Here is a 15176-nt window from a genome sequence, read left to right on the forward strand (position 1 = left end):
GGCAGAAATGGCTTCGGTCTCCACGTGCGAACATGTGGGGGAAGACACACAGCTTCTTGCTGTTCCCACACACAAAGAACTGAAAGGTCTGGGGAGGGACATGACGAGGGTCTCACACGTGTACCCTGGGTGGTAACTGAACAAAGCTGCCCACGTGCTGCACGGTGCCAGGCCTGGGCAGGGCCCCACAGAAGCCTGGCTAAGAAACTGGCAGCAAGCTCCTCCCCGGGGAACAAGGTGGTGGCTCAGGCTTAGCCACAGCTCCAGCACAGAGGACACGGTGGGGAGCAGCCAGATAGACCAACAGACAAGGGAGAAGCCATTAATCAGACAGGTCTGAAGCTTTAGTCAGATGGACAACCAGAAACAGCTAGGAGGAACCTTCTCCATTCCAGGGGTGTCTGGGAGACGCCACCCTGTGCTTCTCAGAGGAAAAAGATGAACGCGATGACTTTGGGTTTAAAGACCTGGTGCTCACGGAACGTTTGACTTCATGAGTAACAGTGACCTGGGGTCCGGGGCCAAGGGTCACTATGGGGCCTGGCCTCCAAACACTGAGGGAGATAGAAAGTCAAGAACCCGACCACGGGCATCCAGAGGTCCCCTTCACAGCCATGAGAAAACCAAGGTTCACGCCAGCGCCCCACAGCCAGGTCTAGAACTCAGCCTGACTGAGCCAACCAACCTCCAGGACTTCTGAGGAGGGGCTGGGCATGTGCTGTCTATTCATGCTGCTCTTAGGTTAATGAGGAGACCAAGCAGCACGCATGGATTAGAGCCCAGCCTCGTGTCGTGACACTTGGGCTCTGAACCACCTAGAACTGGGTTCCAAAGGTCAAAGCCACAAAGGGACTGCAGAAGGCAAAGGGGATTCTTTGTACCCCAAACCTCTTCAGGTATGGCCCTCAGAATGTGTACATGGCTTCCTGTGGAGGACAGAAGGCAGCAAATCAAGGCAGAACAGACAGCCTGATTGTTGTCCTACTGTTGTCAAGGTATACTCTAAGAGGCTGGCAGAGGGAGACAGGGAAAGTGGCAGCATGCACACACATGCACACACACAATCATACATGAACACACATGTGTGCATACACACCTGCTCAAGCACACACACATGCACATACACACACACGCACACATGCACATACACACACACGCACACACACCTGCTGAAGTACACACACACAAACACACACATGCATGAATACACACATATGCACGTAGGCATGCACATGCACATACACAGCTGCTCAAGTGCACACACACAAACACACACAGACACTCACATGCACACATACACACATGCACATGTGTATACACATGTGTGGGGACACACATGCACACATGCACCGGTGCAAGCACATGTACACACAGACTCACACACACACACACACACTCACACACACACGCATCAGGGCCTCACGACATCTAGCCCTAGGCACTCACCAACCTGAGAGGTGTCAGCACCCTGCCACAGGCCAGAGCATCAGAGAAATCAGAGCAGACAGGCAAAGTCCCCGAGGCGGGCCGTGCAAGCATGGGAGTTCATCTTCGTCACACAGGATTGACCTGGCCATCACTAGCAGTCACATTGATGCCAGCACCTTGCCAATCCCCAGTCTGGCAAAGACACCAGCTGGGGCCTGGTGGACCTCGCCACTCAGCAGGGCCACTCATGGTGGTCCAAGGGCAGTGTCAGGCCCCAGACACTGAGTGGGAGACCTGCTGGGTCTGAGGCTCAGGGCAGCCTGTGGGGGTTTCTGGGATTGGGAAGACAGGCCATGTGATAGGGCCCCCTCTTCTCCTCAACTCTCCAGGAAGGGCACAGCAGCTAGGCCTCAGGCTACCTCCCCAAGGAGAAGGCAGCCAGTGGGGGTGGGGTATCTAAAAGCTGCTGAAGACAAAAATAGGTGGACACCCTAAGTCCCTCCTGTCTCCCCCTACTTGATGGAACCTCCCAACATTGCAGCCAGAGCTGGCTCCCAAACACTGGCATAGCCTTCCTGAACCCAAAGAGGAGGCCCTACAGTGCCCTCCGGGTGCCCACTCCTGAGCCCCTCTGGGTGCCGCTCCTGCAGCCTTCAGTCCTTCCCAAGCCTCCTCTGAGGGAGGTGGGCCTAAGGACCTTTCAGCCAGCGTCTCTGTACACTTAAACGGTGTGAGGAAGGATTTGCAATGGTGGGTGTGGGGGTGGGGGCAGGATATGACTAGCACAGGCTGGGCTCCATCAACAATGGAGCCCACCCTGAGCATGAGTTAATAGGTGAGCGTCTCACGGCCTGATGGGGGCAACAGTCGCCACAACAGGACAAAGCTCCTGTCCCAGTTCCTTCCATCTGGCTGTGCAGCCTAGGGAAAGCCACATGCCCTCTCTGGTCTGTCTCTCCTTTCTTTCTTTGAAATGGCCAAAAATCATACTCCTCTGAAGGACCCAGAGCCGTGTCTGAGTAGAGGCCTGGCAGGCTCATCACCGTGGTGAGACTTCTCAGCCTGTAAGCAAGAGCAACGCAATCCCTCCCCCCTCCATCTCCCTCCCCCACAAGCCTCCCACCACCTCCCAGGTGACTTATACTTCAGAGGACAAATCAATACAGTATGCGGCCAAAAACATCTTTAATCTTTCTCGGGGATTAGGCTATAAGGTGCTGTGGCCTCTTTCTCCCAATGTTCAATTCTGATTTCAATTTGGCTGGAGCCGTTCTCTCTGTCCCCCTCCCTCCCTCCCTCCCTTCCTCCCTCCCTCCCCCTCCTCTCCCCTTGTGTCTCTCCTGCTTCACCCACCAAGCCCTGCCTTCCAAATCAAGTCCCATTTAGCAACAAGGCTAGATTGGGGACCCAGTGTTGAGGTAGTCTCAGGCTAACTGGGAGAATCAAAGGCCATGTAGACAGCTGGACCTCAGAGGCACGCACAGGACAGAATGCAGAGGTGGCCATGTAAGGGGCTCCTTGCCAGGCAGGAGGGCGGAGGAGCCAGGGCCCATGGTTTTCCTGCTTCTTTTGAGGTCCTCTCTAAGAATCTTTGGTACCCTCTTTTTCCCAGTCCCCTACATCTGATGAGGAACCGAAAAGAGCACTGCATGACCCTGCCATCCGCTAAGCACGCCATACACCAGCTTCTCCTGTGCCTCCTGTGTGGCCACACGCACATTCTTCCACGTGTCCTGGTCACGCCCCAGCTGGCCGTGGACCCCAGCAAAGGGGACAGCGTGGACAGAAGACAAAGTAGTCGTGGAGGACGGGAAGCCAGTTGACACCATTTGCCCTGGAACTTGAGCTCAAACCCCACCCCCTGCCCCTCTGTACTGTATGACGGGGTCTGAGTTCCTAGGGGAAGCCTCTGAGGTTGGCCTGCTCATATAAATGGTGTCGCCTCCACATAAGACAGGGCCACCCAGACAGCGGGGGCAACACATGATCTGGCACCTCCAGGCCCCCTAAGCAGCACCTTGTTCTGAGCCTCAGAGAGGACAGTTTGTGCTTTTAATAGAACGCTTGTTCAGGGCAGGAACAACCCCTGAGGTTATAGGAGCCCACAGTGCAGCATGACGTCTGTCATCCCGGGAAAGGAGAGAAAGACAGGAGAGAGGCCATGGCTCCCCCGGCTCTGACAAGGTCTCAACATCACATCCCTCAAAAGTCCAGAACCCTGGAAAGTCTGCACAGCCGGGCCTCCCTCCGGCATTTGCTGCAGAGTTAGTGAGGACCCTACTTCCCGTTTTCCTAGTACAATTAAAGGGCTTATCAGAGAATTGTAAACTATGCCTGCAGGCCACCACCACCCTCAACCTCAGGCCACTCTGCAGTTTTAGGAAAAGCAATTAGAGGTCTGGGCCCTGCATGGTATAAATATATACCGGCCAAGGTCGGGAGCAGCAGTGAGCTACTTAGAGCCGGCAGGATGAGGCTCTCAGGGGCACCAAGGTCTCCCCTGTCCTCTGTTCAGGGGACCTAGGAAGCCACAGGATCCAGAGTCCCTCCAGCCCAGGGGCCACCTCTGAACTCTCCTGATAGCCCTTCAGGACCCTATTGATGGATAGCTGGAGTCCCCATCCTGATGTTAGTGCTTATTGTGACTGTGCCTTGCCACTGAAACCTCCAGACTCACAGGGACAAGTGAGAACAGCCCTCTGCACACTGGGTAGGGCAGCACAGGGACATAGACTACCCCAGCCCTGAATATTCCCTGCTTCAAGACCCGCTGATCACCCATGCAACTGAGTCCCCGATCCCCACCCTAAATAAAACCCTCTGGTTTCCTCCCTCCCCCGTCCACAAGAGGACAGGGGTGTCTACAGATGTTCCTCACGGCCTTCACCCACGATGAGAGCATACAGCATGCTGGGGTTCCGGGAGGGGACAACAGACAAACCCAGCTCAGAGAAGAGCAGCAGGAGAGCAGGGCTCACCCCCACGTGGCACTCACCGTTCTCTCGGGACTTCTGGATAAAGGCCTCCACACCACTCTCACCGTAGCTGCCCTCTGAGGCCAGTGTGGACACATAGTTCCACTTGAGGGCTCGGACAATATCCACCATGGCCTGGGCCTGGTATGTGTCTGAGGGCACCACCCGGGAGAAGAAGTCATAGCGGCTGTTGTCACTCAAGTCAGGGGCCGTGGAGGCATAGCTGATCTGAGGGATCTGGAGGTAAGAGGACACGCAGGTCGATGGGCGAATGCACAAATGGGGAACTTGCTTCCTACCCACCCACAGCTGTAGGACCCCTAAACCCAGAGTCACCCCTCCTGCGTATACTGCCTCCCAGCATCCGGGGGAGATCCTGGGACAGATCCCAGAAATGAGAGGAAAGGGAACAACAGGAAGTAGGCCACCCCTCCCTCCAGCTCCAGTCAGAATCTGAGGCTGCCTACTTCTCACATAATTCTACCTGATAGGGGCAAGGCCTGGCTGGCAAGTCAGCAAAGAGCTTGCCTGTGACCCAAGGAAGACTCCCAGATGGCATCATGGGATCTACGACTAACGGTCCCCAGGGATATTACCAAACATGCACGAGTGTGCACACACATGGCGGGGAAGGGACACTTGAGTGTGCACACACATGGCGGGGGAGCGCACCTGGAGCCTCCGTTTCCAAGCCCCTCTAGTCACTACCCAGAAGGCTTCACCTCTATGGTTCCCAGTGGCCTCCTTTCTCCTGCCCAGTTGGACAGCACAGGGGAGCAGTCATGTGACCCTCCTCACCAACACCATGGAAACCACAGCCCTCCCACCCCCACCCCTCCTCACTCATAGGGGCTTTCAACCACCACACCAACAAGCTAGGGAAGGGAGGCTCCTAGACCAAGCTGTTCTGTGTCCTGTGGGAGTCCTCCATAGCCAGCCTGCACCCCTTATGCCAGAAGCACGTCTACCCACGGTGACCAGGGTTCTATCTCCAGACATGGCCAGAGGTCCCATAGGAGTGACTCACCCAGCTGACGGTCAGTGTTTAGAGATTGGCACTGAGAAACGAGAGAGGAAGGTGGTGGTGGCACCCACCATTAATCCCCGCATTTGGGAGACAGAGGCAGGTGGATCTCTGAGTTCAAGGCCAGTCAGGGCTACACAGAGAAACCCTGACTTGAAGACGCTAGAGAGGAGATAACAAGGTGACATCATCTAGGGTCTGCCTCATAGGAACTTTATGGAACCGGAAGAACAAACCCATTAGAAGAGAGCTAGTCATCGTTCAGTGACAGCAGATCTGTGGGCCTTGCTGCCCTACTCCCTACGAGGCCTTTGTATGTCTAAAATGACCATTTTCCTAAAAAGATCGTTATACAGAATAAAATCAAATCCCTGCCACCCATCACCAACCCAACAGAAGGCCGTGAGTCTGGGCTAGACTGGAGTGCAGGCAGCTGGGACCCGTCCACCCATGCTTCCTCCAGGTGAGCATCGCCTGGGACCCCACTCTTTCCTCATGTCTGCCCAGCTAGACTGATGCTCACACCCTCCCAACCAGGCTATGAGCGACAGACCCCCAAATAACCTGCTGTTAGGCTGGGGGACACCTCCCCCCAGGGAGCCCCTCTCCCAGAGTCTACAGTTTCACACCAGGCAGGGTTGGTCCTCGAGTGTGGCCTCTATTACCTGTGTGCACCCCATGCCCACAAGGGGGGGATCAGCATGGGGCTCCTGCATGGTGTACAGCAGGAAACCCAAGTGCTGAACTGCCCCAACAGTCCCCACAGCCCTGGGAGAGACACCCCCTTGTGACCAGGCCAATATATGGAACAGGAGACCAATCCCTTCTCCACCCCAGGCCTCAGTCTTACAGAATGGACGATTAAGAGATGCTGGTAATGTGGGGAGTCCCTGGGACCCCAGGGGCAGGCCTGCGGCTCTCTGCAGTGCTCCTTGTGACCCCCGACCTGCTGTACCCCCTGTACCCCAGTTCCCTCTGTCTTCCTTTACCCTCCCAGATCTGCCCTCTCTACCTGTACTCACCCAGCTCCCTCCACTGCCCACCACTCTTGAGTGCCTGTGCCCTCTGAAGCTCCCTCCCTCCACTAGGCCCAGCCTGGGGTTGGGGAGGGGCGGGGGCACCGTGGGACAAAGGACCCTGTCAGAGTCCGAGAGGCCAGGTGATTCATGTATGCTGGTTCACAGGCTGTGTGCCCTCACCCTTAGCTCCCTCTGCCTCAGCCCGGAGAGGGAGAGGATGCTCAATTAGAATTCTCCTCACAGGTGACCCTTGGCAGCCCAAAGAGACTCCAGCCAGTCCCCTCAGACTCCCCCTGCCCTGGCCATACACAAAATCCCCACTGGCTATGAGGCTGGCCCAGCTCTGTGTGCTGAGGATGCTGCTCTGGGGTGGGGGCCAGCATCACAGCCACCAGACTCACTAGGTCTCCACTCCCAGGGCTCAGTCACTGTCGCTCATGGACGGTCTCACAGACCCCTCTCCACTGTCTGCACAGTCAGCCCTCCCGGCTCCTCCAGGTTCCCCTCAGCCTCCCACAGCGCCAAGTGTTCTCTGTCCAAGTCACCGGTTGTGCAGTGCCATCAGAAATACAAAAAGGTGGGTGGCCACCCAGCCCTGAGCTCTGGTGGATACCCCTGCTCCCTGGGAAACAGGAAGTGTCCACAGCCAAGTGCTGCTTAGCCGGGACTTGAGAGGGCAGCACACAGTGTGTCTGCCTCTGGCTCCCAGGAACGTTCTAATTTACGCAGGCAATTTGACCAACCACCACCGAAAAGGGAGAGGGTGAAAATTCTCTCCTCTGCCCTCTCTGCATTCTTGGAGCGACTAGGATGTCCAGCCACAAGACGATTAAAAGAGCAACGATCAAGCAGGAATCCCAGTGCTTCCGTGCGTGCATGCATGCGTGTTCCAGAACACGTGCTGAGTCACCTGAGCGCATGGGCATGTCACGCTGCCTCACACGGCCACTGCACTGTAGCCTGCGGAGTGCCACTAGGTCAGTGGACACCTGTCCCTGGGTCACCTGCCTAGCCAGGGGAGTGACAGGCAGGTCTGGAGTAGGAGGAGCTGGGATCCCCAGCACTACTTGGGAGGCAGAGGCAGGAGGACTGCTATGAGTTCCAGGTTAGTCTAGGCTACATAGTGACACCCTGTTGAAGAGGAGGAAGAAAAAGAAGAAGGAGGAGGAGGAGAGGAGGAGAGGAGGAAGAAGAAGAAGAAGAGGAAGAGGAAGAGGAGGAGGAGAGGAGGAGGAAGAAGAAAAGGAAGAGGAAGAGGAAGAAGAAGAAGAGGAGGAGGAGGGGGAGGATGAAGAGGAGGGAGAAGAGGAGGAGGAGGGGGAGACAGCAGCAGAAGGCAGGGTATAAGGAGAAGAGACTGAGGCCCCTGCTAGGGTGACACTGGTGTCAAATCCTAGGGAGCTGTGGTGTATTTGAAGGAGGGTGATCTACCTAGGGGACCAAAGTTGGTATTCATGCTATGTGCCTGCACTGGGGTGCTTCTGTGTCCTCAGGACTACAGCAGGCTCTCACTCCAATAGATAGGCAAGCCAACCCTGGCCGGCACACAGTGGGGCTCGGCACACCACTGCTCAGGCCCAAGAGAAAAAAGGCTCCAATATGTCGGAATCAGAGGCCCAGGGAAGCGTCCATTAGTGGCCGGAGGGCTGCTGAATCAGGACATGCCTCATCTTAGAGCCCAACTAAGGTGCAGTCCCCAGAGTCTCTGAAACCTTGGAGCAGTTAGGGTGAAATCTTTGCCCAAGGCTAGCTCCACAGGGGGCTGATCTGCTGCAACAGGCCTGGAGGGCAGAGACCAAAGACTTTCATTTCCATTGGGTGTCCCCTGAAGCACCTGTGGTGAGGATCTTGTACGGCTGGTCAACTTGGCTCTGGCACACCAGGTTACATGGAGGTTTTTTTTTCTTTGAACCTCCACAGACATAGGCTAGCCCCAGCTCTGGTCACACTGAGTCCAGTTACACACTCTGCCTGGCCCAGACTGTTCTGCCTGACCTCTCTCCAAGGCGCTTTTCCTGGGAGCCAAAGCTCTCCTGCTCAGCGCGCTAGTGCAAACTCCAAGGTATCCTGGTCCTTCTCTGCCTCTGGAACTGGAAACTGTAACACCCGGGTGCCTTTCGCTCCTCTGGGCCTGCAGAGTAGCCCCACTGTGACCGGGAGCACGCGTGAGAACTTTCAAACTGCCACAGTGTCATGGAAAGTAAATTTCGTCCACAAGGGCCAAGCCGTTCCTTTGCCTGTGTGGCTGCCATGCTCTCTCGCACACCCTGGTGGCCTCTTCATTAACCCACTCACTCAGTAATGGCTTCCTGAGCCCCTGCTGTGTGCTTTACCTGCCAAACTCTGGGAGACAAGGAGACCTCAGTGAAGCTGATCCCAGCACGGGAGACAGAGATAATTACTCGAGCAATAAACACACAGGTATCTAACGCCAGGGGCTGCTCACAAGCCACTGCCCACGGTGCCAACTCTCACCCTGTGGTAACACGTTACCTTTACAACTCCCTGACCCTGTGTTGGCCAGGTCACATGACACGCCCTGCCCACTGAGTCAAGCAGGGGATGTATGTGTCCTCTGGGCCAGAGTGAGTCACTGCAGGTAGGGGACACCCCATGGTATATGCACTCCCTGCTATTGACACTAGCAAGGTTCCAGCCTGACATGGGTTCCTGAGACAGGACAAAGCGCCCCACATGACGTGGCACTCCACGTGACGTGAGCCTATGTCCTTGCAAATCCCAGAGGTTGGCAGAATGGTTGCCACTGCAGCATCCTCTCTCGCTTGTGCTGACTGATACAGGGGATGGATGGGAAGGCTGGTTTTTACCATAGCATCCCCTTTACTTGAAACAGGTCTGCGGGCTGGTGGCTAGTGAAGCACCGCCTCCCTGTGTTGCCGTGTACGGCCCAGCACTGACATGGTTCTCCGACTCTCAGACGCTAATAGTGGCTGGCGTTTATCTCTGCTTCAGAACATGTATGTGTCAGACTCGCTCTTGGCACACTTCTGGCTAGTAGGGGACAGGCTAGATCGAATTAGAATCATTCCGGTTCAAAAGGACTCTCAGAACCAACGCCGCTTAGACGCCTACTGTATGTCTTCCTGTTTTAAGTTGGCTCCTAAGTGCAACGTCTTCAGCCTTAACTTATCTAAAACTAATACAGAAAGGTCAAGTTACTTATCCAACATCCCACAGCTCTTGACAGGCCCAGGCAGGATTTGAACCCAAGGAGGCTTACTCCGGAACACCTAACGGTAATTGCCATGCAAAACTTCAATCTCCTCTGTACAATGTACCAATACACATGTACCCGCACAGCAAACACGCATGTAGAATCTGAGGCTGGGGCTGGAGAAGTAACTCAGCAGTTAAGAACACCGGCTGTGGGCTGGAGAGATGGCTCAGCGGTTAAGAGCACCCGACTGCTCTTCCAGAGGTCATGAGTTCAATTCCCAGCAACCACATGGTGGCTCACAACCATCTGTAAAGAGATCTGATGCCCTCTTCTGGTGTATCTGAAGACAGCTACAGTGTACTTATATATAATAAATGAATAAATAAAAAAAATTAAAAAAATTGTTTAAAAAAAAAAAAAAAAAAGAACACCGGCTGCTCTTCCCTGGGAGCCTGGTTCGGTTCCCAGCACCCACACGGTGGCTCACAACTCTCTGTAACTCCAGTTCCAGGGGGTTCTGGAGCCCTCTTCTGGCCTCCATGGGCACTGTGCACCCGGAATACACAGGCGTGCAGGCAGGCAAACACCCATGCACAAAAAGCGAAAATGAGTAATTTGCAAAGTAAGTAAAATAGAGTTTAGCAAGGTGGTACATGCCTTTAATCCCAGCGCTTGGGAGGCAGAGGCAGGCAGATCTCTATGAGTCTCAGGCCAACCTGGTTTACACAACTAGTGAGACCTTGCCTCAATAAACCGAAAATAAAAGACTGATTAATTAGTTAGAAATTGGTGGTGATGCCCATAGCCTCCAGTGACAAGTGGCGGCCTGAATCTCCCATGGGATAGAGTGGGCCTCAGAAGCGAGAGGCTGTGTCTCCTGTGCTCACCCACTCATCAATCTACCGGCTAAAGTGGTCCATCTGTCTCTAACACGAAGGACAGGGCAAGGCTGGCCCGGGGGCCCCAGAGGGCTGTGCAAATGGCCCTGCTTCGAGCAACAGCTAATTTCTAAACGTAATTATTAATTTCATGCTTATCGTATGCAAACCTCTGCTTCCCAGACGAGATGAAATTGATTTAATTAGGAATTCCACCATCAAGCCATTTGGATCTGAGCTTTTAATTAGGATCTCTAGAAGTACCCCACCCCACGCCCAGGCTGCCAGAGGGGACTGCTCCCTCCGAGGACACAGTCCTGCCTGACGTGTGGGGCTACCTCTGCAGCTTCCAGTGTCCCACAGGTACCCCGTCCCTCACGGCACAGCCCAAGTCAGGGGTGGGCCTCTCCTTTCTCTTAGCAACTGTCTTAGTTACTTTTCTATTGCTGTGCTGAGACGCCATAACCAAGGCAACTTCTAAAAGAGTTTAGTTGGGGATTACAATTCAGAAGGTTAGAATCTATGACTATCCTAGCAGGAAGGTGGCAGCAGGCACGCAGGGACACGGGCATGGCGCGGGAGCGGTGGCTGAGAGCGGACATCTCGGCCGCGAGCATGAGGCAGAGAGAGTTAACTTTGAATGAATGGCGTTGGATGTTCCTTTTGTCTTTTTGAGACAGGGTTTCTCTGTGTAGCCCTGGCTGTCCTGGAACTCGCTCTACACACCAGGCTGGCCTTGAACTCAGAGATCCATCCGCCTGCCTCCGCCTCCCAAGTGCTGGATTAAAGGCATGGGCCACCTTGCCTGGTTCAGGGCTTGAACAGTTGAAATCTCAAAGTCCACCTCCAGTGGCATGGGTCCTCCAAGAAGGCCACGCCTCCTAACCCTTCTCAAACAGTTTTCAAGTATTCTCAAACCCAGTATTCAAATACACGAGCTCATGGGGACCATTCACATTCAAACCTCCATGTACTGAGGGTACGTCTAGGCAACAGTTGACACCATCCGCACAACTTTAATCCCAGCACTTGGGAGGGCAGTGGGAAGTGGATTTCTGTGAGGCCAGCCTGGTCTACGTAGTGAGTTCCGGGGCAGCCTGAGCTACACACACACACACACACACACACACACACACACACACCCTGTCTGAGGTCTGGGTGCTCACGTGGGCGTCAAGCCACATATCCCAAAGCCCACACTGGCTTTCCTCTGTGAGTCGTACCAGGTACCCTTCCAGCTAGGGCAAGGCAGTCCATCAAAATAACTAACTCGGAGTGTTTTCACATGCATGACCTCGGACCCCATTTCTTCCCACACCCACCTTGGCCTCCCAACAGCTCCTGCCACGCCAGCCCCCTCTGTACCTTGAGCCCTGTAGGGCGCATCGTGCCTCAGGACCTCAGAGGGGTCATTCCTGCTGCAGGACGCTCTCCCCAGAGCAGCGCACGTGACCTGCTCTATTCCTCCTCACTGCACAGCCAGTCTGCCTGGGAGGCCTCACTCAGCCCGGAGCCCAGTCAGGGCAGTAAGTGGGCCACCCGTGACAGCACCCACAAAAGGGCAATCCTGACTGCCCCCACCTCCCAGGATGCCTCTAGCCTCCAGCGCTCTGCCGGACCTTGTCCCTCTGGTCCCACGGTGACACTGTATGACACCCCTGCCTCGGCTCTGGCTGCCCACGTCCTATCCATGTGGGAAACTATGCTTGGATTAATTTCCTGTTCTGAATTGTTTTCCTGGATGGAACCAGGCAAGACAGGCAACCAACCGGCCCTGGGCGGATATGTCCCTGGAAGGCGCGTGCCGGGTCCCCGATTGCCCTTTAAAACAGTATTTTCATAGGAACCCAGCACACACCCCCACCGCGAGGCTGGGAGCTGGAGAAAAACGGGGTGCGGAGGGAGGAGGGAGCCGGGCTCTCCTGGCAGCAGCTGACAAAGGAGCCGCACCAGTGCCTTGGAGGAAGGGCCTGGAGACAGATAAGACTATTCCAGCAGGCGGGGAGCGGGCCCTGGGCCGAGATCCTCAAATGAGCACTTGTCGTACTTCATAAGCAAAAATGTAGATCGATAAATCACACTGCATGCAGGTTTGCACGCTGGCTGTGCCCCTCGTCACTGTCACTCCTAGGGGAGGTGGGTGGCGGCTGAGGCCTGGGCGGGGAGGGCCCAAGAGAAGCTCAGCACACCCAGGACCGGGGCTCTTGTGATCTGTACAAGGAGGGCTAGAACCGAGTTCCCAGGGAGGAGATGCGGGTAACAGAGCCTCAGTCTCTTTACCTGCGAAGTGAGCGTCGTAATGAGATGGCATCTTTGTGGAGGTCACAGTGAGGGGCACCCAGGAGGATGGACAGGAAGGAAGCTGGGGAAAGGCACAGGACGTAGGTGCCTGGAGTGGATGCCCGAGTGTGGATGGCCGAGTGCCGGCCCTCTCTTGTTTTAATCCCCACAAACTGAGGACAGAAGGCTTTGCCCAGTTTGGAGATGTGGAAGGGCTCACCCAGAGCCCTGCTGAGGTGGCCTCAGGACTCCAGGGCCCGAGCTAGGAGTGGGAAGAATAGGAGGAAAGGACAGGGATAGCCTTGGCTACACCTGGCCCTGGCAGCCCTGGGAACAGGTGAGCAATGGAGGGTGTTGCGGTGACTCAGGTCTCGGGGTTTGTGATACACTAAGAATCAACTCTGTCCTGCACACACACACGCGCGTGCGCACACACACGCACGTGCACACACACATGCACATACACACACGTACATACACACACACGCACACACACAAAGACATGTACATACACACACGCACACACAGACACACGCACACACACACACACACACGCACACACACAGGCACACACACAAAGACACATGTACATATACACAGGCACACACACACGCACACACATAGACACATACATATACACACAAGTACATACACACACACAAAAGCAGGCGCACACACCCATACACATGCATACACACATCCATGCACACACACACACACACACACTCACAAACACACATTCTATCTTAATACTTCCTCACAAAATACGACCACTGTTTATCAACTCCCTTTGTCAGATGCAGAACTATATCCTGAGTTCAAACAGCAAATTGTAAGGCAGGATTTGAACCCAGGTCTGCTGGCTTCACCTGGGCACTCTCAACCCACAGACCCTACCTGGCAGCATCCAGGTTCATACACAGCCTTCAGCCCTTTACCTACCCTGTGTCCCCAGCCTGGGAGGCAGCTTAAATAAGGGTCAGGATTGCTCTTGCGCTGTCCAGCACGCGAGGCAGTCGGCTTCACGCCACTGCGCCTGCTCTGTTTAGTGAGAATTTAATGAGTGGTCTGGCTCTCATCCAGAACAGAGGGAGGGGCTCTCCAGTAAGCAGTATCTCATGAAAACCTGTCCCAAACCTGGTGACCGTTCACAAGCTACAGGAGTGAGGGCAGGACCTGGAGGACCTCTTGCTTCAATGCCCAAAGAGGTTGTCATTGCACAGGTGCCCTGAGGTCCTCTAAGCTGCACAGCCCAAGTGACGGGGGCGTGGCTGGCCTTCAGGGGGCGTGACTGGCCTTCAAGGAAATAAGCCACTCTGCTGCCCACTACTCTTCGGCTTGGCTTGGCTCAAGCGCGCTCGCGCTCAAGCTCGCTCTCTCGCTCTCTCTCTCTCTCTCTCTCTCTCTCTCTCTCTCTCTCTCTCGACTGCACCATATTAATATAAGATGATATAATGGGATGTATTAACATCATTGAACACACGAGACGATAAAAGTCACACCACCAACACTCCCCGTGATTTATATCCACAGCCAGGCCTGAGTCAGACTGGCCAGGCAGCCAGGAGGAAACCCCACTGGGGTTTGTCTGGGAGAAGGGGCTGGGGGTGCAGCCAGAAACAGAAAAGCACTGCAGGCCCAACCCGGGGGTTCCCAGGCCAGGTGCCCAGCTGGAGCCCCTAGCAGCTCCCCCCAGACTGGACTCTATTGTGTGCTTGTCCCCACCACTGCCGGCATCTCACTGTGTGGTCTCCTGGGTCCTGTGCCCGGCCCCTGCCCTGGTCAGCCTCCTCAGCTAGCACAGCCTCCCTTTCCTGCCTGAGCCCTGCACCCAGGGGTCAGAGCACTCCCCCTACTCCTCCCCAGCTGCCTGTCTCTATGCTCACCCTCTGATGATCCTTGAAGGCCAGGATCCCACCCAGCTGACCACCTCTGGAGACACCAATGAGCGTCCAGACAGGAGCAGCCTCAGAACAGCCACTAAGTCCTTCCTGCCGTTCAGGCCAAAGAATCTTCAAGACCTTGCTTGAGTCTTCCTTACTGCCCTAGCCTGGCTTACCATCTGGTGTTCCCAGCTTTATTCTGGAAACATCCAGAACCCACACATGCTCACACACCCCACACACACGCACACGCATGAGCACATATACTTACTGCACACTTTCACACACAAACACACACACTCACATACACTCACCCACACACTCAGATACACTCACCCCACACACTCACTGCACACGTTTTCACACATTCACCCCACACACTTGCACACTCACACACTCATCCCACACACTTGCACACACTCACCCCACACAGCTGCACACACACTCACCCCACACACTCATACTCATCCCACACACTCACACACTCACCCCCTTGCACACATAAGCATTC

General features: G+C 55.1%; 1 protein-coding gene across 3 annotated transcripts in view; it reads right to left on the reverse strand.

Moving 5' to 3' along the window:
- The window catches only part of Grm4 (glutamate metabotropic receptor 4), an 89035-nt gene that overhangs the window by 42257 nt on the left and 31602 nt on the right, over positions 1-15176 (reverse strand). For all 3 annotated transcript variants that reach the window (XM_087596828.1, XM_087596829.1, NM_022666.2), the window contains 1 exon segment: positions 4424-4640. In XM_087596828.1, coding sequence (XP_087452954.1) covers positions 4424-4640 — 217 coding nt within the window.

The sequence above is a fragment of the Rattus norvegicus genome, chromosome 20 (assembly GCF_021556685.1).
Source record: "Rattus norvegicus strain SHRSP/BbbUtx chromosome 20, alternate assembly SHRSP_T2T, whole genome shotgun sequence".
In the NCBI taxonomy this organism is placed as follows: Eukaryota; Metazoa; Chordata; class Mammalia; order Rodentia; family Muridae; genus Rattus; species Rattus norvegicus.